This window comes from Pelmatolapia mariae, linkage group LG5 (genome assembly GCF_036321145.2).
Source record: "Pelmatolapia mariae isolate MD_Pm_ZW linkage group LG5, Pm_UMD_F_2, whole genome shotgun sequence".
Taxonomy (NCBI): domain Eukaryota; kingdom Metazoa; phylum Chordata; class Actinopteri; order Cichliformes; family Cichlidae; genus Pelmatolapia; species Pelmatolapia mariae.
This window is the reverse complement of record NC_086231.1, coordinates 16,333,077-16,357,942: the sequence shown is the minus strand read 5'-3', so window position 1 is coordinate 16,357,942 and position 24,866 is coordinate 16,333,077. Positions and strand designations below refer to the sequence as shown.

Below are 24,866 nucleotides of genomic sequence, written 5' to 3'. Positions count from 1 at the left end.
GGCCACTCCCACAGATGAAGTGCAGAGGAGGAGGGGAGTTTCCTTTCCTACCGAAACCAATGATCATCGCCTTGCACCAGCTTCCGTTGCTTTACCTCTTGTCTGTAGTCAATGTTGATCCCCAAACTTCTAAAATTGGTTTGTAAAACTGCTTTATGCACATGAAACTTTAAAGTTTCACTGTTCAAGTGAACAACAGCCTATTAGGGGGACAAGCCATGCAAAAAGATCAATTATCTGAAAATGACTTAATATTGAAAAAGCCAGTCTCTTCATCATAACTGGATTCTTTTAAGTTCACCCCAAACCGACGCAATAATGCATTTTACATTAACATGGACATGACAGCTATGCTTTAGACACGCTCCGGCCTTTTGAAATTTGAAAGGCGGGAGCGCATTTACCTACAATTTAAAAATGTAGGTAAATACTTGTGATCCTAACTTCTTATTAGCTGCATGTCTTTCAAAGTTTGTATAGCTCATTCAAACCGCCATCTTCCAATCTCCAGCCAACAAACGGAAGCTGTTGTTGTAGATGACATACACTAGGCCTTATCTACTCCGTTTACGGGGGGAGGGAAACAAAATTCACAATTAACTGTTAAGTTTAATTGTTTATATTACATTTAATCAATATAAACAGGTAAAGTACAACAAAAATATTAGCCTTAGAATGCATTACGTACGTACTTACTTATAACTGCTAACTTTTACCGACACAGACAGGACACGGCCCCCCGCCTCCCCGGGTGAAATGAAACCTTCCAGTTTAATGACGTAGTTCCTCCTTCGCTTAGATAATGCCATTTTGCTCGCCTTACATGGCGCTATTATTTTTCGCCTCGTGGAAAAATACTCGTCTGAGCTTTCCTTACTTTGCATGTTGGACGAGACAAGCGCTTTATTTAAGTTGCACGACTCCTCTGGGCCGAGCAAACTATTTTTAGGAAAACGTTACATCTTTTTGTTTAGCTGACGGAATTTGCGCAGTTTTCTTTTCAACAGGCACGTTAGAGCGGTCGTCGTCCAGTGTTGACGGCACAGATCCCCGTCCCAGCAAACAAAGGAGCAGTAAGATCGTTGCCCGCTTTTTAGCGCAGTCTAAAAGTAGCATTATTGATTCAATCATTTGGAAATAAACTAGCCCTGACGCCGTTTTAGTTTTTTGTATTTGAGAAGTCTTTGTCTCAAGTATAATAAACAGTTTAGCCTGACTCATTCAGTCCTGTTAGCGTCATCGGCTAAGGTTAGCCGATTCTGTGAACAATTAGCGAGCTAACCGCTAGCATTGTTTTGCTTCTGCGAGTAAGTTTTATTTTTGCCGGGAAATGGCTGAGGTGTACATTCGAGTGGCGGAGGAAGAAAATGAGGAGCCCATGGAGATTCCCTCCGAAGACGACGGCACTGTTCTTCTTTCCACCGTGGCGGCTCAGTTTCCTGGGGCTTGCGGCCTGCGGTTCAGGAGCCCCGTGTCTCAGTGCATGAGAGGAGTGCGACTCGTGGAAGGGGTCCTGCACGCGCCAGAAAATGGATGGGGGAATGTCGTGTACGTGGTGAACTATCCAAAAGGTAAAGATTGGTGCTTTCTTTGTTCTTATTTAAACCTAGAGACTTTATCCGAACAGGTGGGCAGATGTTATTTATAATTCATGAAGTAGCCTCAGGTTACTGAAAATAGATAAGTGACGTGACAAGTGATTAGGTCACGCCCACCAGAGTTCAGGCACTAAATCCATTCATTAAAAAGAGCACCATAGGATTGATTTTGTTCCTTAAATTCCTTCTGCCAAACCAAGTACCTGTAGTGCATTGGAGGTCATCTATATTGCTGGACTTTGTTTTGAAGGGTATGATTATTTTAACCTTACCATTTGGTGGTGTTTTTGTTTCGCCCGATTCCATTAAGGAACTTTTTAATTAAGATTATATGTGTACGGATAATTAAATCAAGTACCTCCAATGTCGAGCTTTTAAAATCACTTTAAACCTGAATTGGTACACAATCGAGGTGACAGAATTTAATGATGGGCCAAGGGTTTTCCAGCATGGAGTTATTTTTGGTCCCCTTAGAGCTGACTGGTTTCACCAAAGGAAAATCATCAGAACTGTGATTTTTAAAATTACCATTATTATTGTTTAAGTGGTGTGCAATTTTTTATTAAATGTCAAGGGAAATAGGAAAATGCATAAACTACTAACTATATAAGAATTTTGCATTTTTGTTGTATAGCTTTTTAAACATTTTTTTTTTTTTTTCCATCTTTCTGTTTAGACAATAAAAGAAAAATGGATGAAATTGATGCCTCTTCTGCCGTGAAAATGAAGAGGGGAGATATGAAAACATCGGACCTGATTGTGTTGGGTCTTCCTTGGAAAACGACCGAACAGGACCTTAAAGACTACTTTAGCACGTTTGGAGAAGTCATCATGGTTCAGGTATTACTTGGATAGTAAAACATTTGCATTGATTTGCAGTTTTTATTTGTTTTATTTTCTTATTTTTGCTGGTGATTTATTTATTTATTTTTTCTTCTTTCATAGGTGAAACGGGATGCCAAGACCGGAAACTCTAAAGGATTTGGCTTTGTGAGGTTCACAGAGTATGAAGCTCAGGAAAAGGTGATCTCTCAGCGCCATATGATCGATGGGAGGTGGTGCGACTGCAAGCTCCCTAACTCGAAGGTGAATATGGTAATGCCCATGCATATACCCACACACTATGGGAATCAAAACTAAGCCAATACTGTGGTTAACAATCTGTAATGCTAATGCACCCTCCTTTCCTCTTTACAGCAAGGTCCTGATGAGCCACTAAGAAGCCGCAAAGTGTTTGTAGGCCGTTGCACGGAAGACATGACCACAGATGATCTACGACAGTTCTTTATGCAGTATGGAGAAGTCACAGATGTGTTCATTCCCAAGCCATTTCGTGCTTTTGCCTTTGTTACATTTGCAGATGATCAGGTAACGTATGAAATATGTAGAAGGTATTTCTTTCCTTCTTTCTTTCTTTGTTGGTGTTGCTTGCGTCCACATAATCTAACTTTTTTCTCCCTTCACAGGTTGCCCAGTCTCTCTGTGGAGAAGACCTTATTATCAAAGGAGTCAGTGTTCACATCTCAAATGCTGAGCCCAAACATGGCAATAGGCAGTTTGATCGCACAGCACGATTCGGAAATGGTTTTGGGGCTCAAGCATTCGGTAGCAGCCGTAGTGGGTTAGGAAGCAGCACTAACAGTAGTCTGGCTAATTTTGGTTCCTTCAGCTTGAACCCTGCCATGATGGCTGCTGCACAGGCTGCTCTGCAGAGTAGTTGGGGTATGATGGGTATGCTGGCTAGCCAGCAGCAGACATCCACCTCAGGCAGCACCTCCAGTGGAACGAGCTCTAGTAGAGACCAAAGTCAGTCTTTCAGTACAGGCAACAGTAACTACGGCACCAGCTCAGCCAGTCTTGGCTGGGGAACAGGGTCAAACTCTACAACCAGTGGTAGTGGGTTTAGCTCAGGTTTTGGGTCCAGCATGGAGTCAAAGTCATCTGGGTGGGGTATGTAAGTTAAGTGTTTGTATGGTAAGTATTGAGAGAAAGATGAGTCATTTCGAAATTTATTTCTGGTGTTGATGCGTATCTGAAAACTTAACACTTTTGCGTGAAGATGTTTTGTACATTTGGAAAAAAATGCTAAAGATTTAATTTAGGAAGTGTTGAAGTGAATTGTTTACCAGGATGTCTGAGAAAAGTGCTATTTTTGATGTCTCATTTGTTTGTATCCATTTCAACTGGATTCTCTAATGCATGTATTGTGAAATGTGATAACCATTTTTGAAAATGCATGAATGTTCGTGGTTCACCATTATCCGGCATTGTCATCGACCTAAAAGGCAATCTTGCATTGGGAAGAATCTGGTTGAAACATAAATGTTTTAAGTGCAACTTTATTTGCAGTCAAGTTCTATGGAAAAGCCTTCATTGAAATCTCTTCTGCAGTTCACCTCTCTTCCATTTCCCTGCGAGGAAGCTCCTCTTTGGCAGCATTCTTGGGGTGATATCGGTATCATTCTCCCTCTTCCCACCTGTAAATGCTATGCCATCAAAGAACGGCTTCACTCCGCATGTTCTAAGAGACGGTGGGTGTTTTCACTTTTATCCACTTTTACATGGAAAGAACAGCGCAACTGACATTTTAAGAACTGATGAGTGCGATTGAGGATGGCTTGTGGCGAAGAGTGAAGCGATGAGTGAGCGAACGGAGAGAGACGCGTGAAACGGACTGGTTGTGCAGTGAAAGAGCCCAAGTTGACTGCTTTCTGAGTGTGTGAGTGGAAGCTGCAGATGCTACGAGCGCCTCCCCTAACATGGACATTGTTTAATTAGTACTTCAAGATTTTTTTTTTTTTTTTTTTTTTTTTTTAAATCTTTGCAAGTTTTTCCTTATTCTTAAGTATGTCTGTCAAGTGCAGAAATATCAAAATGTAGTGGAATGTTGTGATGAATATTTGTATCGCTTATATTATCTGATTTGAATGCCGTATGGTGTGTGCTTTCATGTTAATGAACTGATCTGTAAGTGTGTACTTGATGTGGATGACACCTGCTGAAGACACTGGGGGACGCGAGTGATGGTGTGCGAACGTGGAGTGGTGTGTCCAATGGTTCCCAGTAGATTTTGTTTGTGAGGTGTTTATAAACATGTCAAATGAAGGGAGTTCTCTAATAAAGTTCATTTGAATAGATGCTTAGTTGATATTACTTGAGTCAAGTTTGTCAAATCAAAAACCATCTAATTCGATTCACACATCTAGGGACTTTGGGCTCTGCTGGTCGAGGTCTCCGTTTGAACCCTGACTGAAGTCTGTTCTGAAGGAAGAAGATGGAAGTTCCAACACTTTCAGTGTGTGGCCTTCTCAGACATGACATGGGGTAGTACCTGTCTTTTTGCTGCTTTTGATGGCTTGTTCGTGAATGATCCCCTTTTTTATTATCCACAGCTACTTACAAGGTAGTGGGAAGGTTAAACAGTCCAGCAGTGTGGCTTTGCTTTCCTTTAGCAATATTCTCTCCCCCAAATTGGCTATTATACTAGAGCTAATGTCAAGTTTCTGTGCCTTGGAATTGGGGATTTGTTTTAAGAGTCTCACTGTGAAACATGAAGGGAACTTTACAGTCCCAAGTAAAACACAAGATGTAGTATTTGTAGGGTCACTTTGGCGATGCTTTAAAAATCCAAGTTTAATGTTTTCATTCATACATGGTAACAAATCGGGTCAAAATTGTTACATGCACTAAAATTCGACATCACATTAGCAGATACTGGGATGGACTTATTTGCTCCAAATCTTGGCTACATAACTGTTTTGACAGGCACATGTCCCATGAAAGAACTAGGACTTTTGTTGGCTCTCGGCTTATCATATACATGTAAGTCAGTCTTCATATTTATTTGATTGATTGGACTCTAGTCAGATACCGCAGGCTTGCCTGTGTCCTGTCCTTATTCTCTGCTTTCCTCCTCAGTTTCTATGCTCTTCCTCTTTGCAGTGGTCTTCTTTTTTAAACTCATGTGCTCCTGGGTCAGTTCTTCACTTTTATTTTGTATGTGGATGGACTGAAATAAATAAAGGCAAATTAAACATTAAATTTGCTGTCTGCTGTAGATTATATACGCAATACACAGGTTCAGTAAACAGTTAATTGAAATTATTTGTGGTTAACATTGGCATAACTACATGGTTGTTGTACTGTAAGTTAACTGTACAGAAATCATTTGTCACTGAATGTGTTGTTTCTTTGTGAATAACTCACCAAAGCAGTACTGCGGCGGGCTACAAGTTTCACATCATCTACAGACACGGTGCTTCTTTTAGCATGCCTGAAATGAAATTTGGGATTGGAAGCCATGTGGACATATTGGAATAGCTGCAGTTTGAGTAACAAAGTACTTTTGGTTGAGTTGTTAATATGGTGCTGGGAAGAAAACAAATGCTTACCTTGCAAAAGCCTCCAGGTCTTTTGCAAATATATCTGTTAAAAACAAAGAGTGAAATGTTGATTTCAGTCCATTGCAAAACTGCATTAATGTTGACTGTTATGGATCCTCTGTCCACTTATGAGTTAGAATCATTTCAGTTCCATTCATTTCCATAGCTATTGCTCAAAAATTAAATAAAAATAAGGAAATGTGAGCACAGTATAACAAGGTAAACCTGACATATTGCAGTCTTCAGGAAAATGAACCATTTTGAGCCATTTCACCTTCTTTGATGCAAATGAAAGTGAGAACAGATTCACTAGAGCTGAAACAAGATGCCCCCAAAAGGAAATGGTTTTGCAGGTTGTGGCTTTCTCCTTATCCACCCTGACTGATACATACGGCGAAGCTTTTCTACAGCTCTGTCCAGCCCTCCTCCTCTAATAGCCCATCTCCTGGTTTCTCCTCCACACTCTATGCTTGGAAACAAAACAAATCTTGTGACAGACCATATGGATGTGCTAACCTGGAGGAGCTGGACTGCCTGTGCATCCTGAAAAGGTTCCAGTAATGGCAAGGACACAAAGAAAAAGTAAAACTATTGAAAATGAGTAAATAAGGGAAAAAGTGAGCGCAATGGTCTATGGCCACCACCTGTATTAAATCTTTAACTCAATAAACCTAACACACCACAACAAAAGACTACTGTACATGGACTAAACTTGACTACATTATTATTTTGACACAATTTTTGAATTTAGTGACAATTCATAACTGCACTTTATTCCAGGAATGGAGTTTAGGGTAAGCCCAGGAAAAGTGTGTGTTTCCTGTTCTCTTTCTGAACCCAAACTACCTGCTGACAGATTTCCTCCAAGAAACCCAGAGTTTACTTCTATTTCTCTCCCTTTTTGCTAAATTTTAAGGAGTTCTGTAATTCCATTTCATTTCTACAATCCATATCAAAGAGCATATTAGCACATTGAGTTGCAAAAGGCTATATCAGAAAAAGCTGGAATTTTATCCCCATTTTTAAACTAAATTTTACATGCTTGCAAATTGCTGATTTAATCTGAGCCCAGAAGGAAATCTATACTGTCTTGATAATGCAAAATAATTTTACATGTGACTGGTCAAATCATATTTGATATATGTTGAAATATGCTTATTAAAAAAAGAAGACACTGTGAACTACTACGTAACTACTTAAGTGTAACTGAATTACAAAAAAAGAATAATACGCTAAAAACTGAATTTCATAATAATTTCATATGAAGAGCTATATTAAATTTTCTAAACAATATAACTATTATGGGCTTAAAAATGCAAAACTGTACATTATGAGCTGGGACTGAAGCTCTGCGTGATATTTCATATGTCCGTTATTATATTAAAAAAATATGTTCCAACACAGTGAGATGAAGTGCTGCTAGGAAGAGTATGCAAATACCACCACACTTTGTACTGAGTGCCAGGTAATTATTTATATTTTATAACATATACCATCAAAGGATAAACCATGTTAACACACACACACACTCATTCACTTCATTATGTACACCAAGCTATAGTCCTGTTTTGGAACCCTTTTGCTTTCAGAACTGTCTTAATTCTTCACGGTATAGATTCAATAATGTGCTGGAAACACTCCTCAGAGATTTTGGTCCATATTGACACGTTAGCATGACATAGTTGCTGCAGATTTGTCACCTGCACATCATGATGTGAGTCTCCTTTTCCACCACATCCCAAAGGTACTGTTGGATTGAGATCTGGTGACTGTGTAGGCTATTTGAGTACAGTCAACTCATTGTCATGTTCAAGAAACCATTTTGAGATGAACTGAGTTTTGTCACATGATGTGCTATTCCTTTGGAAGCAGAATAATGCACCATGTCATACGATGGATATACTGTTGTCATAAAAGAGAGGACATGATCAGCAACAATACTCAGGTAGGCTGTGGTGTTTAATTAATCATCACCAGGTACTAAAAGCCCCACAGTTCATCCATTAATTTTCTACTGCTTATCCAGGGCCAGGCAGCAAAAGCAGCAACCTAAGCAGAGAAGCCCAGACCTCCCTCTACCTCAGCTAACCAACTGAACCATTGATACAAGGCGGGATGGATCCATGCTTTCATGATGTTTATGCCAAATTCTGGTCCTGCCGTCTGTTGCAGCACAAATCGAGAGTCATCAGACCAGGCGACATTTTTCAAATCTTGTAATGTACAATTTTGTTGATTCCGTGTGAAATGTAGCTTAAGTTTTCTATTCTTAGCTGACAAGAGCGACCACTGGTGTGGTTTTCTGCTGCTGTGGCCCATCTACTTCAAGGTTTGATATACTGTGCCTTCAGAGATGCTCTTCTGCATACCTTAGTTGAAATGAGGGGTTATTGTGTTATTGTTGCCTTACTATCAGCTCAAAGCAGTCTGGCCATGCATCTGGCCAACAAAGCACATTCACCCAGGGAAATGCTACTTCCTGTATATTTCTCTTTTTCAGAACATTCTTTATAAACGCTTAAGATGGCTATGTTGGGAGAAAAAAAACCTCACAGTAGACCCCCCCCCCCCCCCATTCTAGTGTACACGCACCGAGTTCGTGCCATCTGATTGGCTGATTAGAAATCAGCTACTTTAAGTAAAGAGCAGGTGAACTGGTGTATCTAATAAAGTGGTAAGTGAAAGAATGTCCTCATTAGTTGAACACCTACCACACTGTCTGAATGTCGTCTCGGCTATTGCCGCTATAGCTTGTCGGCTGAACTGTCTCCGGTGGTCTTCACCGATCTTCTGGCAGAGACGACCCACTGTATAATGAACTGCAGCTTTTAACCTCTAAAACCCCAAAAACACATCACGTTAAAACACATCATAACGGTCCTGTGTAGTAGCTTTCGCAACGACCTCTTTGTGGTAGCTAATATTAGCCAAACAAGGCAAGCAGTGAAGCAAACTGAAACACTGTTACCTGGTGAGTTTCCTCTGTATCCACAGACATTTTTCACGCGGAAGAACTGTTGACAAACCAAACCGAAGATTTCCCAGACAACCACAACAAAGTCGGCAAAAAAGGAAAGTCACAAACTGGAGGTTAACTACTGCTGAAAACACGATATGTAACCTGTAAACTGATTTTTAAGCTATTTGCTCAGAGGTAACTGTCTGATAGCTACAAAATTAAACTCGCGGCATAAATGCGTCAACAAACCAACGAGTCCGCCGCTTCTTCTTCAGTGTTTTGCTTCGATTGGTATCCACAGGTCCCGCTTACTGCCCCCTCCTGGTGTTATTAGACTTCTACATTTCAGTTCACTTCCAACCCGTGTGCTTTGACTGTGGAAAAAATGACGTCCCCATTTTTTGACTTCCCTAAAGTGAAGCCCAAAGGTCTCTATCCCCCACTGGTGTCTGGCTGCCGTAAAGGCTATTAACCCCACACACTCAATGTTAGCGTATGGGGCAGGGGGGTTAAGTAAAACGCTAAAGTCCACCTCAGATATACATATAAAAGACACATTCTTCCATGTTAAGTAGTTCGTGTGGTCAATGGGTCACTTCTCCCAAAAGTCTGATTTTAATTAATAACTTCTAAAATTGTAAAACTGTGGTCTGACGGGGTTATGATGACAGCTTTGATTGATAGCTGTTGTCCCTGAAAATCTTGCTTGTCTCAGTTCAGGAACTAAAGCTGTTAAGCCAAGAGGTTATCCTTGTGTGGATTTGTTCTCAAAAACCCGACTCCCTTTTCTAGTAATCATTACACATACATGCCTTGTTTTCATTAACTGACCCATCATGTCTTTTCTTTCTTTTTTTTGTAGCCATATTTCCTGCAGAATAGATTATGTGCTCCACTCTCCATTACACTGACTGTACCCTGTTGGATGTTTTGCTATATAAATTGCATGCAGGCTGGTTTTCAGTCATTGTTGCTACTCATTTTAAAAGCTTTTTTCCAAATGTTACTGTCCCTTATTGATTATGTGCTGGCTGGCACTGACAAAAAGGTAGCATTCTGCTCTGAAATGCTGAATCAATTAACTCTTTATACAGCAGATCTTGATTTGAGTCACTTTCTTTCCTTAGTTGATTAGTTTCATAGCATCATCCTGTGGTCCAGTTGAGGTACTACAATATACAATAAATAGACTGACATCCTCATTCACCCATTCACACAAGTATTTTTTCTATCCCCAAGTGCTTTTGTATTAACATTTACACACAAATGGACACACTAGGTAGCAACTTGAAGTTCAGCACCTAGCCAAAGAATACTATGGCATTCAGACAGCTGAAGGGCTTGAACCACCAACCTTCAGCTTACAGCACCTGGTATTCCCATGAGGTTTCTCATCCAAGTACTAACTAGCCCCGACATTCCTTAACTTCTGAGATCAGACGAAACATGCGAGTGGCACAGCTGTAAGCTCCAGCATGCTTTAAGCTACATCAGCAGCGATAATAATAATAATAATAATAATAATAATAATCTACAGATTATTCAGTTATTTCTGCTGCACTCATTTATTTCGTAAAAATTTTCAACTATAAAAAAAGTTACAAAGTTCTTTACAGAGAAAAAAGTGAGTTTTACTTAAACTACAGGTTAGATGCTTTATTTAATGCTTGTAGAAGATAACAGGAATGATCAATGAAAACATCTTCAAAATGAACCAGCCAACAATTATAAGTAACCCTGGATGATCTTTTTCTGCTCATGACCTCATGAGATTTTGTGATGCATTAAAAGAATGAAAGATAACCCCAACTCTTTTTTTTTCATGTCACAGAAGGAGGAAAATCAAAAAGGCTTTTCTGGAGCAGTGATGGTGCTCTCTGTGGACAGCACCCTCCAGAAAGAAATCGATCAACTCTCCAACTCCTCCTGAGTAATCACAGTGTATGATCATGCAGTCAAAGGAAGTACATAGTTTACAAAGTCCAGGGTTTGAATGAGATCTTTCCTCAGCTTGTACTTGCCACAATCAGCTTGAGAAGTCTGACAGTGTGTGACAAACACATGAGTGCACGAGAAATCATGCTTAATTTCTGCAACTTAGGTCACAGTATTACAGCAAAACCTCAGGGAGAAATGCTGCATGTGCACACGTTGCATTAGTTTAAAACATCTAGTGCTAACATGGTGCATGTGTGTTGTCTGTCAGATGGTGCCAACAAGGACACTTCATCGGAGAGCAAGTCTAAACAACACCATGTATTTACTGTACTGGCAGACATGTTTTGGTTCTGTGATACTGGAAGCTGAAGGGCACCGTTGCAAAAAGTTAACACCTTCCCCCAACTTTACTATAAAACAATCATTCCGTTCATACGTCTACTTCTTTCCTTTATCTTTTTATAAATGTTATTTAACCTCCCTCTACTTTTACTGCTGCTTCATAGGTTTAGTACATTACTTATTTATGGCATCCCAACTGTGTATGGGGATTTTAACATCAATGTCCATTTAAGAGACACAATTCTCTCCCCCCCCCCCCTTTTTTTTTAAAGCAGAGAAATTAAATCTCAACACCTGTTATCACCATGTTTTAGAAAGTGAGAAAGCTTGCCATTTTCATTATGGCAACATGAAATGAATCTGTATGTGGAAAGACTAGCATTTCGTTTGATAAATATCCACAAAGGTAGCTTTAAATTTCTAAGAAAGCTTGAGTATAAAACCCTTTAGGATTGTAGAAAGTGTATTGTGCATCATTCTAAAATATAAAAAGGAAAAGATATAGTTTTTCTTGTGTTATGTCAGTTAACGAGACAATAAACACACAATGCACTTCATTTTGTGAGTTTAATCACAGAGTCCTTTTATAAATTTGTTTGCAGACTTGATCCCCACAAGTGAGCTCCTGAAAAAAAACAAACAAACAACTGATCTTCATCAATTACAAAAAGGTAATGCAAACAACAAACAAAACCCCCCCAGCAGGGGCTTAATGAATGGCATCAATGTTCAGAGGGAGCAGCATTTTCATTTGTATGGTTACAGTTGTACACATGTACAAACACAGGATTGTGAATGCTATAAGTTAAAACATTAACAGGGACACCAGCATAAAGTTCAGAGTCATACCAGATGAAGCTCGTCTCCCTCAAGCCAGTGAGTCCACCCTCGGCTTCTCTTTTCTCCTTTTTGAACACACACCAGCTTTTCATTTTCCCAGTTGACCACAGACTGTTAGAGTAACATAAAAAAAGAAAAAAGAGAGAGATCATGATAAACTACACAGTTTCCCCAATACATAAACATAAATGGAGTTTACACTGAGTAAAGAGCTGCTTTTGTTTTGCACCACTGATCACAAATCTAATAGCTACCTTTAAAACTGGAGGTTACATTTTGGTAACATTTTTACCTTACAGGTGCGGTTGTCCATTCCTTTCGTCACCTCCTCGAACTCCTCTCCGGTCTTGAATGAACACTCGTAGTTTCTTAAAGTACTGAGTGTCTGAATTGTGAAGCAGTCTCCGTCCTGCTTAATCACTTTCTGAGGCTTCAACATAGAAGCAATCTTGCGCGTTGCGAAATCGACACCTGCATGTCAAAATGAGAGGGGTAAGTGACGACACTTTCAACAAAATGTTTACACTCCAAAAAGAGTATAAACTTTAACCTGTTATCTATAAATTTTACGTACACCCAAGTTCAAGAACTCTTAACCAACTAAATATGAGGTTTTCTTCTAATCTCATTTTCTGCATGCAGTCTTCTAATTTTCTTTAAAAATGCTGAAACTTACCAAGTGCAACCATGTAGCCCTCAAAATTGACATTGCTGACCATGTCCCACGTCCCACTGAGGTTGGCAGGCATTTTGGATGTTAGGTGGCCTCTTTGGAAGACGCAACAGCAGAATTTCAAGAGTGGAAGGATGCGAAGTTGGGTGGGCTCTTTTTATTGTGTGTCAAATGTGGGGTAAGGGTGATGCGTTGCTTATGCTCTAGTTAATTTGGGCACATACGCAGGAGGGTGGAGCAAGACTTTTGAAATAATGTGAGGAAACTACCCTGTTCCAAATAGATTAACAGCCTTACACGACGGAAGGCTTTTCTATTTTTATTTTAATATACTCAGTTTTATCCGTACTTTTACGTGGGCTTTGTACTAAAAGAGGACTTGTGCACAGATGTGATAATAGCGTAAAAAGCTCGAGGTAATTAAATCTGTAAGCATGCACACCTGGAGTCAGTGTTTCTTTATGAATCGTGGTTTGTGTGGAGAGGATCGGCCTCACATCCAGCCCTGTATCCGCCCAGTTTCTACCATAAATGGTCGATGCTAACCTCATGAATAGAAACTTTCTGATCACTGCTTATTTCTCTGTGCCAGTGCAGCCGCCATGCGTCAGTATAATGCAGTAGGTGAAATCATTATTAGCAGACCTATTCAAGATTCCGGGATGCGTTATGTGCGAGAGGTTAAGCTTACAGCAGTGAGGTGACAGGAGAAGGTAGGGTGTCACCAAGGCGCTCTGTGCGCATGACAGTGCTGGTCACAGCGGCGATTTAACCCAGTAGCCAATATCAGAAGTTCAGGCCTATGCATTCCGGGAGTGGGTGAGGGGGTAAAAGTGATGGCGAAAGGGCGCTGAAGAAATTTCATGCAATTTCAGAGTGTAAGCGAGTTTTAACAAAAATAATTTATAAGCGTCTAAAATGTTAAAGCCAACTTAAAAAAACCCCCCAAACTTTTAAGCATAACTTATTTGGGCAAATGTTCTGAGTTCAAGGAGTAAAAATATGCATCCAAAGTGCAGGCTTGGACAGGATGAAATACAATCCTTCCTCTGGTCAACAAGGGTGTTTGGCACTTTAATACAACACGTGCCAGGGACAGTGTTACAGTACATACGCGTCTGGATGTGCAGCATCCATGTTTCTTTACTTGCTGGTCTTCATGGCATATCACAGCAGCAGATGGATACCAAAGAATCAGAGGTTAAGATTGTAAGTACTCTCATACATAAAGATTTCAGAATGACTTTTGTTTTACTATGACCTTAATCTATTTTCCGTTCACTTCCCCCTTCACAGCCAACTACTGAATGTACTGTTCATCACAATTGTTCTGGTTCCTCAGTTCTACGTGATGGGAAGGTAACTGGGACGCAGGCAATGGCATCATGCCATACAGCCCGCAGGTTACTCGTACAAGAAGGAACATGAAGTTAACAATGGTTTCTATTTTGGTTAAAGGCCCAAATCCTCAAGATACTGCAGGCAGCCCCTTCTGAACAACCTGTCAGCCTCAGTTGCTCTGTCCTTGATGGCTTCAGGTAAGTCCCATCAGCTCAGCAGTCCCAAAGCAGATACTCTCACAGCATTTACACAGGTTTAATAGGAACAGTGATTTTTTTTTCAAGGTTTTGCAGTGATATTCACACTGACAGACCCAGTTCCTCAGAGCTTGTGGACTGCCTACCATGTGTTTGGTCTCCTGTCATGTGGCCAAGGTTTATGCACTACTACCCTGACTCTGACAGCAGCAGCATGTGTAAGAAAAAAAAAAAAGCAATATTAGCCAGTTCAACCCCCCAAAAAACTCCTGCAGCATGTCAATGATTTCTATGTACGGTATGTTCACAGGCCAAAACCACCCCTGAGCTGTACTACATGTCCCTTGTCCTAACAGTGGTCTCTGCTTTCAGTACAGGTGAAAGACTACTCTCCCTTTCTCTTGCACACTGGAGAATTCATTCATTCATAAAATCTTCATTTCAAAGGACTAACACCTGCTTCTGTCCGTTCAGGTTTTTTCATGGTCAGAGGAGGACTGTGGTTAACCAGCAGGCATTCTGTGACAGATCCAAGCAGAAACAATGAGTTATAAAACACTCCAGCTGTCCCACAATGATATGTGACACTACACATGTAAAGAATTCATGAGGGCCCCTTGCCACCAGCAGCTTGTAATTTTAAACCAGGAGAAAGAAAAAGGGAAAGTGACTTAATCCAGCTCACTTTTTTTTTTAATGCACACTTCAGAAAAGCAGCTGTTGATTTTCTTTTTGCACTGAGGAAATGTATTTCATGTAACAATTTATCACTAAAAAACCTATTTCATACAGTAGATTTGACATGATTACAAGCAATGGTGTGAATGTAAATTCTGAATTGGATTTTTATCTTATTACTGAAGCTACAATAAAGAAATTCTAGCATGAAAACTAAAATTACAATTGTTGATTTAAAGCCAAGGTGTTCAGGAACCCCTCATCTAAATGTTTTAATATAAAGTAACTGTAAGAATTACTTTCATATTAAAAAAAAAGACAAGTGCAACTTCCAGTTCTTTTTAATTTTCTTATTATAGACTGTATTGACAGACTCCCAAACATCATTTCATATGTTACATATGCATTCAATACAAATCACTTTGTAAAATTCTCAAATATAAAGCAGGAGGAAAGATATAAAGGTATGAAGAAGAAATCAAATCACTTCAAAAATGCAGTGACACAGAGGAAATCAGACTATATTGCTGTGGCTTACAACAACAGAAAATCTGTGTTGCATCATATGAAAATGAAAATAATGTATAATGTCGATTTACACTTGCTTGAACCACAGTGCTTAACAATTTTTTTTCTGGACCACCGCCCAATGAAAGACTTACATCATCGATGCCCTTAATTAACGATATCTGTAATTACCACAATCATTTTTATGTTTCCTGTAATGTTAACACACCAGTATGCACAAGCTCTTTAATCAAAATGATATTTTTAATGCTAAATATATGCATTTATCTGTTTATTTTCAAATTTAACGTTTAAAAGAAAGCAGAAAAAACAGTAAAATGAGCAAATTATTATTTTTGATGAAGATGCCAAATTGCAGTTATTTATTTCCATTCCTGGAGAGAAAACAATCGTTTTAGTGACTGAATGTTAATTTGACTAATCAATATATTTCTGACTTCTCAGAATTCAGTTTGCCAACTTAATTTGGAAATAAACTGTAAATTTAGTTTATCATTTGCCTATTAAAGAAATTTTTCTGTATTTCTGTTGTCTTGTTTTTAATGGCAGGTGGTCTACTAAATTTGTTAAACACCATATTCACAACAGACTAATATAGCTGAAGAGATGAAGGATGTGTTTAGCAAATTTTTCATACTTTGTTCCTAATCTTGAGGCACAAAGACATCGCCACTGCTGACACTTAGTGGAATTGAGCTTTTATTTAAAGATGGTCTTCAATAAAGAAACCAAAAATATGATGTAGTGTTAATGTTGTTTTGAATCATTTTGACTCAAAAGCACCTCCAGGTCACATTAATAGAAGAAAAATGTGATCTGAGTATGGGAATGTGATTATCTCTTTAGTAAAACACACATATTTTACATCACCTGAAGAATACTTGTTAGAAATGTTTGTACTTTTCCATGTATGTCAGTACCACTCAACAGAATAAAACATTCATCCAATAAGAGCAGATTATACAGTAAACTGGATATCTTTAAATTCACCTGAGATCTGTTATAATTCACACATACAAAAACCCTAATTCATCCGTGTGTTGTAACTGTCTTCCAGCAACACAACAATCATCTGTGCTGTGTAGTTTGCAAAGGAAACTTCATATATTCCTCTAGATTCCCACTCACTTCACACTTAGACTTAAATGATCAAAAATCTTCATATGCATTTCACACACACACACACACACACACACACACACACACACACACGTAAAAAAATATTCATATGAGGTTTAAACTTTTAAGAACATGGACCAATGATTTCATTAATGACAAATTACATACACTCAGCATCCCTTCTAACTCATTTCTGGTTTCTAGTACGTGTGAAACCTACGCCATAACCTATCCTTTGGCCTGACATGCAAAGTCAACAGGTGTGACAGGTATGTTTGGTAATATCCTCTGTAAACACAGATTATTGATTAGCACCAGTATAATTCCTCTATTTAACAAAAATCTAATAGGCTGTAATTGTATAGCTTGCTTATTGTGCTAATGAAAATGGATACATGCTGTTATTCTTGTTTCCCAAGCTCCAGCATAACTTTTAAAAAAGTGATTCTTTGCCTTCATAAACTCAAATAATTTTGAGTAAAATGAAACTAAAATATATAAAATATATATAAAAGGTTTATTTATTCATATAATTTATCATTAAGGAAAATATGCTAGGTGATAGGTTAATGCTTGGTATAAACTAAATGTGTACTAATTACATTTCATTTGACCAGATTGCATTAAATGTAATTTCTTATATTGTAATTATGTAACACAAATGCTTGGAAAATATACATGTAATCAAATTACCTAAAGTCAGCATTTTGGGCATAAATATTTTTTGAGTGCACCTGTATAGACTGGGTTGTTTCTGAACTCTTATCTACTTCCTGCGGTGCTGTAAAACTAACTATTGATCAAAATTTATTAAATCCAAGTCCAACATAAACGGCTCAGTTCCACTTGTAATGGCAGTTCAATGCACCAGCGTACAATGCAAACTATGTCCACTCGCTATGGTGTGGTTGCGATGCAGATTTATTGCAGTGCAATAAACTAGGCTTAACTCTAAAGTCAGGGCTATCGTCACATTATAAAACACTTACACCTTACATTCACCTTGTGGAAAACTCCTGTTCCACATGTGCCTCACAACCACATGGACACCAACAAAGGGCTGTTTTCAATGATGTTCTACTGATCTCCTATTTTGATCAAGTTTGGTCTATGTATACACTGTTATGATTTCAAACGGTGCGCTGGAGGGAAATAAATTAGAAACCTGAAAGAGTTTAGCAGTTCTGCTCAGTACATGTGATTTGAGTTAATAACCTTTCCTATATGGTCCTCCTATATGTGCTGGTTCATATATTCTTTCTCACCAACCAACAGTCCAATTAAAGCAGCTCCAAAGACATTTGTCTGATTGCAAGGTAGAGATTACATTCTTATCCTAAAAGTGCATCATAGTCTATGTACCAAACAAGGTTACCATTAGTAGGCTTCACACCAGTGACAGGCCATTTGTCTGGGTTGTCCTTCACGCGGCTCAGCTGGGTGATCAGCTCGTGTTTGCCTTTGCCCATCACCAAAAGGGCAACTTTGCGGGCTCGATTAATGACATTAAAGGTGAGGCTCATACGCTGGTGTGGCTTGGAGGGGCTCTCAGTGAGGGCCACCAGACTATCGCCAAGTTCATCCACTTTGCCACCGGGGAACAAAGAGGCTGTGTGGCCATCATAGCCGACACCCAGCAGTACAAAGTGGAAGCTGGAGCTGTTAACCAATTTAATGAGTTGCTTCTCGTACATTAGCGCTCCTCCATCTTCCTCCACACATAGGCGCTGGTTGAGATGCACTGGCATGGGGTGGATGTTGTAATACGGGATTCTCACATGTTGCAGTAGATGGTCATGCAAGCTGCGGAAGTTGGACTCTAGTTCCGTCGGCAGCACGCAGCGCTCGTCCACCATCCAAACATGTGTGTTCCTCCAGGGGAAGGTGAAATGGTGATCGGCCAACCTGTGAAACAGAGCAAGGGGAGTAGATCCACCGGAGAGGGCGAGATGGAAAACACCACCCTCATAAATAGCTGCCTCTGCTGCTTCCTGAATATCTGCAGCGAGCTTGTCAACAAGCTGCTCGGCCCATGCAGACACCATTTCAGAACTGCGAAATTTACCTTGCATCACTTGGAAACCATTTGTGGATGTGCCACCCAACTGATCAGTACTGATTATCACCACCTCATTGTTGTAGCTAATGTCTTTCCCTTTCAGATGGATGTCCAGCATGTCTGCATTATCAGCACCACCTGGGTAGATGCGCGGAAATGTGCTGCCTAAACTGCTGAGCAGCGGTGTCCATAAGTCCCAGGAAGCCAACAGGTTCTCTGTACTAATGAAGCTATTCTTCTGTCCAAAAAAGATGTGAGAAATAAGTTCTGCATAAGCTTCCTTCTGCTCCATTGGAGTCTGGATGTAGAAGTCTGAAATAGGCAATCCAAAAACGTTGACGTCTTTGTGCTCTGTCACTTCCTTCCACTCACTGTCTACTAGAGCTGGCTTGAACAAATTCTTACTAACAAGAATCGCTGGATATTGAAGGCTGCCATGTCCAAAGTAGAAAACTATCTGCTTGGGCTTGCAGTGAACGTTATTGTGGTTTTGAATACAAAAGATGTCATTTTTAAAAAGAATACGTGCGTATCCGACCCGCTCATCTAGCATCTTCCCTGAGATCAAAAGGATCGGCATGCCTTCATATTGTGCATCATCAATCTGTGCGAGTACAGCTAAAACATAGAAACACAAGTAAATATTAGCATCTAAACAGTGAAGGAGATGTAATACAGCACACATGCAGCAGAATGAATGGAGAAAAACATTCAGTACTTGCCTGCAAATGTTGGAGTGTGACTGACGTGATCTTTGGTCTTATTCAGCTCCTGCTGAACTTCTGCTTTGTAAGTTTGGTACTGACCGATCACAGCTTGATTCTTTCCTAAAGGCAGCATGGAACTAAGGATCTGCAGCTTGTTTCCAAGGACTTCCTCACTTCTGCTCACGTTCTTGGGAAGCCTCATGGTCAACAGTGTCATGACCTCAGTGAGGTGGTTCTGTAGCACATCCCTGATGACCCCATACTGGTCATAGAAGGCAATGCGACCTTTTGAGGAGAAAATAACAAAGACAGGGTAAGAATGCATGATTCAATAAAAAAAGAAGAAAAAAAAAGTGTCTATGATTTACCCACGTCTCAAAATACAGTAGTAATTAAGAGAGCTGATAAACCCTTTAATCACCTTTAACATCCAGAGTCTCTTTCAGTACAATCTCCACTCTCTCGATGTGGTGCTTGTTCCAGATGGGATCAAGTAATTTTTTGTTTTCTATTCTAAAAGGAAGTATCTTTGAAACCACCTTTGAAAAAAAGGAAATATTTAGATTCAGATTAATTTTAGAGTGAAGGGTGGAAGGCATGCACTGTGTAGGACTTCCATACCTGTTTCCCCAAGTAGTGGTCAATTCTGTACATTTCTTCTTCCGTCAGAGAGCTGCGAAGTTGAGATGCCAGTACCTGAGCACTCCTGTAGTCATGTCCAAAAGGTTTTTCAAGGACCACCCTCAGCCAAGCCCCACTTTTTGGCCTGCAACTACTATTAATCTTCTCAGCAATATCTGCATATGCAAAAGCTGGTACTGAGAGGTAAAAGAGCCTGCCTGCCTCCGTCATTCCCTCTTCTTGAAGCTGTTGCTCAATGTGCTTGGCCAGATCCTGATAGTCCTCTAATGACTTTAGTTGGCGATACTGTGCGAGCCGCAGAAACTGGTCTTTCAGCAGAGCGCAGCGCTCCTGAGAAACATCCTTTGAGCAGGAGACTGTCTTCAGAATCTCAAAGAGCACCGGTGTGGCCTTTTCAGTGGGGGACTGTCCCCCGCCATAGAAAGAAAAGGTGTTTCCACTACTGACTTGGTTGATATACAGCTGGAAGAATCCCTGCCACAGGTACTTCTTCGCCAGGTCACCCGTGCCTCCCACTATGACCACCGAAACATGGCCAGGTCTCTGTGCTTCCTCACCCTCCTTACCATTTCCTCCCTGGGTGCACAACGCGACCAGGAGGAAGAACACAGTCAAAAACATTCTCCGGTCCTAATGGTCCAAACCCCTGTACACAGCAATGAAAGGAGGGCATTCATCTCAGGAACACTATGCAATTAGGAGATGATATTAAAGCTAGACAAAGTTTGCAGATTGTTTTCATAAGCTAATCGTTCGAGTGAATAGTTGTCTGAGTCTATGTGACAGCCCTGCAACAGTATGGCAACTGGTCAGCTGTGACACACAGTGACAGCCACCGTGGGGAATATTTTCTTGGCACACTTTGTACCAAGCATGTTTTAAACACCCTAGCCTACCTGAATATTGTTGCTAACCATGTCCATCCTTTTAAAAGCTCATTGTACCCATCTTCTCATGGCTATTTCCAACAGGTTAATGTGCTATGTCAAAGAGCTCAAATCATACCCAACTGGTTTCTTGAACATTGACAATTAATTCACTGTATGCAAATGGACTCCACAGTGACCAGTTCTTCATCCAGCAGAGCACCTTTGAGATGTGGTAATTCACATCATTGATGTGTAGCCAACAAATCTGGAGCAATAAAAATCACAGAGCACCTTTACAGCACCATAGATATGCTATGAAGAATTAAGGCAGCTCTAAAGGCAAAGGAGGATCTGACCCAGTGCTACCAAGGTGTAACTAACAAAGCAGCCAGTGGGTGTATTTGTGACATACAGAGTGCCATCTGACAAGAAAAGCCCCCAAAATGGTCAGTTTTACTACCCTGATGCATAAACTAACAGTTAATCAGAATATTTGAATATTGATTTTCTGTTCATCAACTTTCAGCTCTGAGCGCTTCATAAAAGAAAACTAATCACCTAAATTCCTCTGGTTACAAAGTCAAATGAAATATTAACAGAGACATTAACGCAATTCCACTCGTGATGTAATATACATGCAATCCCTGTCTTTGGTCATATCGACTATCCAAAATATCATGTGCAAAACAATATTTAAAGCATATCAGTTAATACAGTACACAACCATCAACTTGTATGCCAGAAATCTAAGAAATATGCCAGACAACCATTTTAAAAAGCAGCAGTTAGCAATGGTAAATGTGTAAAAATATAAATAGAGCTAAAAACAAAACAAAACATACTTAGCAAAATCTCTATCCTGAGCCTTTCCGAAGTCCCTTGAGAGGCAGAGATACTGTCATGAGTGTAATGATTACTGGATACTGGTGGATAAGGGGCGTAGCTTTTGCACTTTGCTCGGGGAGTTGAGCTTCCAGTACAACAGCTGAGCTGTTCTTGGTGTTTTGGGGAAATCCAAATAACTTACTGATGATTTTTCAAGGACCTGCAAACATTTATTGAGCAAGACAGAAATGCTTGTATGAAAAATCAATAAACTAGAGGAGTCATTCAAGTTTTTCCTGTTTCTGTGCACTGATGTGGCTTTTGCTGCAGTAGTGCAGCTGCAACAAAAACTAGGAGCCAAGAAAACTTAAGTATTTAAAATCCTTAAAGCAGTCTGTGATTCAAAGACTCTTTAATTAATAAATCAATCTACAGCAGAGTCGGTTTTAAACAGTTCTATTTCTATTTTTAACAATGTGCTAAAAACAGCATAGATATTCTAAGTCCAAATCACCATGACTTAGACACAAGTAACAAATTTAATGGGAACAAATGGGATCCCATGCTCTGCTGAATGAACACAGGGTCACAAACTGTAATCAGAGGGGAACAGTGTGAGAACAGGCAAACAATCCGCACTCATTAATATCCAAAACACCACTATCAGGCACAAGAAAATCTCTTAAAGGTATCTATTGAAATTTGTTTGTTTTTTTACCGCAAAACGTGACTATGACGGAGAGTGAAAATTATTCACAGTGAACTGAACACCGGCAGAAAGAGGCTGATTTTATTACTGAGTGCAATATCTGGAATCGCTGCAGCTTGCATGTTTGCACAATGCAAAGCAAACAGCAAAGGCCACCCTCATGAAGACAGGCTGCTTCAGCGGCAGCTGATTTTTTTGTTTTACTTTTTTTAGAAGCACTGCAGTCATCAAAACTGTTGGTACTATTTCTTTGTAGTATTTTGTTTATATTGTAATCCTCCCTCACAGATCAGCAGCTTTTTAACATTTTTTTGCTTCTTTAGGGTTCTTCTGTAGGTCTGACCTACATGTGACACTTTGTTCCTCGTCAGTCAAAAGCTACTTTAATTTTCTTTTCTCTTTAAATCAGCACAGACAATCTTCCTTTCCACAGTCACGCTTCAAATTGACTCATCTATCTGTGAAACTCTTTATAAATAGAAAAGGGGAAAAACAGGGAAAGACTGCATCTTCTGTTCTACCGTGCACATACGATCAAGTGACTATCCCATATTTTATATTCAAAAACCCTCCAGGCAGTGGTGAAATTCTGTGGACATCAAGTGCTTTTTCCAGGTGCCAAGTTAAACCGCATTAGACAGAGTCCACTGACGATCAGCACAATAAAAGATTTGTCTGACAACTGAGCAGTATTGATGAGGACTGGAAAAAGCACTGAAGAGATATCCTGTGTTCGCTTTCTGTCATTGTGGTGAGATCTGTCACAGCCAAGCCTTAAGAAGAAACTCCAGAGATAATTAAACTGCTCACTTACAGATATTAAAAAACTATAGAACCTATTCATTCATCCTAGATTACCAATAAGTAATTTCAGTTACAAAATGCAATGCAAACACCAAAAGCCACCCCATGAAATCTTTGGAGCTCTCAATATAGCAGGACTTATTGATTGGTCTGACTTTCATCTAATTGCATGTAAAGACAAAAATCTGATGAAACTACTCACTGACTTTATTACATACGCACTGAGTTGACTGTGGGGGGTATTTGGGTACAAAGAATTCATTATTGCTGTTTAGGAAACCAGCTTGAGATGATTTGATTTGAGCTTTGAGATGTGGTGTGTTATCCCACAGTCATCAGAAGATGGGTACACTGTGGTCATAAAGACACGGACATGGTCAGCAAGATTCCACAGGTAGACCACCTGAGTAATAAAAAGTGTACCAAGAAACCAATTTCTGAAATGTTCACACAAACAACAATTATGTCAACTTCAAAGTCACATAAATCACTTTTCTTTCCCCATTCTGATCCTCAGCAGGTCCTCCTGTCCTGACCATGCCTACATGCCTAAATGCACTGAGTGGCTGCCATATTGGATTGGCTGATTAGATATTTGGGTTAAGGAGCAGCTAAACAAGTGTACTTAATAAACTGCCCGGTCCATATGAGCACTTTCAGCAGCAGCAACCTGCAGGGGGAGTTTTAGATCGTCCCCTTCTTTTTTCCTGAGCATTTCAAACGGCGAAAAAGCAAATGCAATAACTAGTCCAGTAAACTTAAAATGCTGCCGAGAGAGCTCAGCTGTGGTAACGTCCACAGGGATTTGATCCGAAAGTCACAAGCCATCGCTACAAACTGTAAAACTGCACATAGACACAGATGCTGTATTGAAGGGGGCTGCTTTCCACACAATCGCTCGCCTTCCTGGTACAACAAGCAACAAAACTACGACGTCACATGAAGGGTGGACAACATGTTTATCCCACGAGTCCACCTGCTAGCTGTCACACTTCACTTCCGCTACCTACACACAATACACACGGCTCTGCAAGCCTCTCGGTAAAAGTACAGCCGTGTCGGCGCTACAAAAACACGTGAAGCAACTAAAGCAGAAATGTTCGCAACCGACAGCAACAGACGCACTCTTTAAAAAGTTACAAGTGGATACGACGAACCTGCCCGGTGGCGAAGACTACCGCGCGCTCTTCCTGTACCAGTCACGTGACACCCCTCAATCCAAAGGCAGGCTGCTAACATGATAAATCCATGTTTTCCAAGACTTTGAGCTTCCTCTGAGCAGTTCTTTTGAATGATGCCGTTTGAAAACATTACCATGTTGACCAGCGTGTTACAGGGTGTCATAAAATGCAATTGTAAGGATGGTTTGTTAATGAGTGTCCCGAAAACCTTGAGTTGAAGTCCAAGTCACTGGAGGCATTAAAACATCAAGTGTCAAGGACCAGACTCACGGTCAGAACCACTCTGAAACTCGATTTGTATAAACCAGCTTATATTTGGAGAGGCAAAGTAGGAATTAAACTGTTCTTTGAACTGATTGTTTAAGGGATTTCGTTTATTCCATTCCATCTTAAATCATCAAAAACGTCCACCTCTGATTTACCTGAAAATGTCATGTTTTAATTTTAACCAAATACCTTTATATATGTTTTAGTG

The 24,866-nt window shown here is 39.9% G+C and overlaps 5 protein-coding genes across 7 annotated transcripts; 2 read left to right on the top strand and 3 right to left on the bottom strand.

The window, feature by feature from the left end:
- The first annotated feature begins 800 nt into the window (after positions 1 to 800).
- On the top strand, positions 801 to 5,497 carry tardbpb (TAR DNA binding protein b). Of its 2 annotated transcripts, XR_010093925.2 has the most exons (6): positions 801 to 1,571; positions 2,275 to 2,438; positions 2,544 to 2,693; positions 2,796 to 2,966; positions 3,065 to 4,129; positions 4,805 to 5,497. XR_010093925.2 is itself a non-coding variant. In XM_063473876.1 (5 exons), exons 1-5 carry the CDS (start codon positions 1,331 to 1,333, stop codon positions 3,554 to 3,556), a joined length of 1,209 nt encoding a protein of 402 aa, XP_063329946.1. In that variant the 5' UTR covers positions 801 to 1,330; the 3' UTR covers positions 3,557 to 4,735. The 2 variants fall into 2 exon arrangements, 1 of the variants encoding a protein (XP_063329946.1); XM_063473876.1 differs by lacking the exon at positions 4,805 to 5,497 and having other exon boundaries at positions 2,544 to 2,684; positions 3,065 to 4,735.
- On the bottom strand, positions 5,494 to 9,203 carry cenps (centromere protein S). Its single transcript, XM_063473877.1, has 5 exons — positions 8,949 to 9,203; positions 8,692 to 8,815; positions 5,990 to 6,023; positions 5,805 to 5,871; positions 5,494 to 5,607 (listed from the first exon to the last, which is right to left on the bottom strand). Exons 1-5 carry the CDS (start codon positions 8,976 to 8,978, stop codon positions 5,494 to 5,496), a joined length of 369 nt encoding a protein of 122 aa, XP_063329947.1. The 5' UTR covers positions 8,979 to 9,203.
- A 2,569-nt stretch (positions 9,204 to 11,772) lies between these two features.
- Positions 11,773 to 12,872, bottom strand: rbp7b (retinol binding protein 7b, cellular). The gene is made up of 4 exons (XM_063472969.1): positions 12,736 to 12,872; positions 12,352 to 12,530; positions 12,069 to 12,170; positions 11,773 to 11,844 (listed from the first exon to the last, which is right to left on the bottom strand). Exons 1-4 carry the CDS (start codon positions 12,806 to 12,808, stop codon positions 11,791 to 11,793), a joined length of 408 nt encoding a protein of 135 aa, XP_063329039.1. The 5' UTR covers positions 12,809 to 12,872; the 3' UTR covers positions 11,773 to 11,790.
- A 995-nt stretch (positions 12,873 to 13,867) lies between these two features.
- On the top strand, positions 13,868 to 14,777 carry LOC134627964 (uncharacterized). Its single transcript, XM_063474483.1, has 6 exons — positions 13,868 to 13,941; positions 14,029 to 14,091; positions 14,191 to 14,270; positions 14,358 to 14,488; positions 14,581 to 14,647; positions 14,761 to 14,777. The coding sequence occupies exons 1-6, from the start codon at positions 13,868 to 13,870 to the stop codon at positions 14,775 to 14,777; spliced, it is 432 nt and encodes a 143-aa protein (XP_063330553.1).
- Positions 14,778 to 14,845: 68 nt separating this feature from the next.
- h6pd (hexose-6-phosphate dehydrogenase (glucose 1-dehydrogenase)) lies at positions 14,846 to 24,406 on the bottom strand. 2 transcript variants are annotated; one of them, XM_063473875.1, is made up of 5 exons: positions 24,368 to 24,406; positions 19,983 to 20,649; positions 19,783 to 19,900; positions 19,377 to 19,646; positions 14,846 to 19,272 (listed from the first exon to the last, which is right to left on the bottom strand). In XM_063473875.1, exons 2-5 carry the CDS (start codon positions 20,622 to 20,624, stop codon positions 17,927 to 17,929), a joined length of 2,376 nt encoding a protein of 791 aa, XP_063329945.1. In that variant the 5' UTR covers positions 20,625 to 20,649; positions 24,368 to 24,406; the 3' UTR covers positions 14,846 to 17,926. The 2 variants fall into 2 exon arrangements, with proteins under 2 accessions (XP_063329945.1, XP_063329944.1); XM_063473874.1 differs by having other exon boundaries at positions 19,983 to 24,395.
- Positions 24,407 to 24,866: the final 460 nt, after the last annotated feature.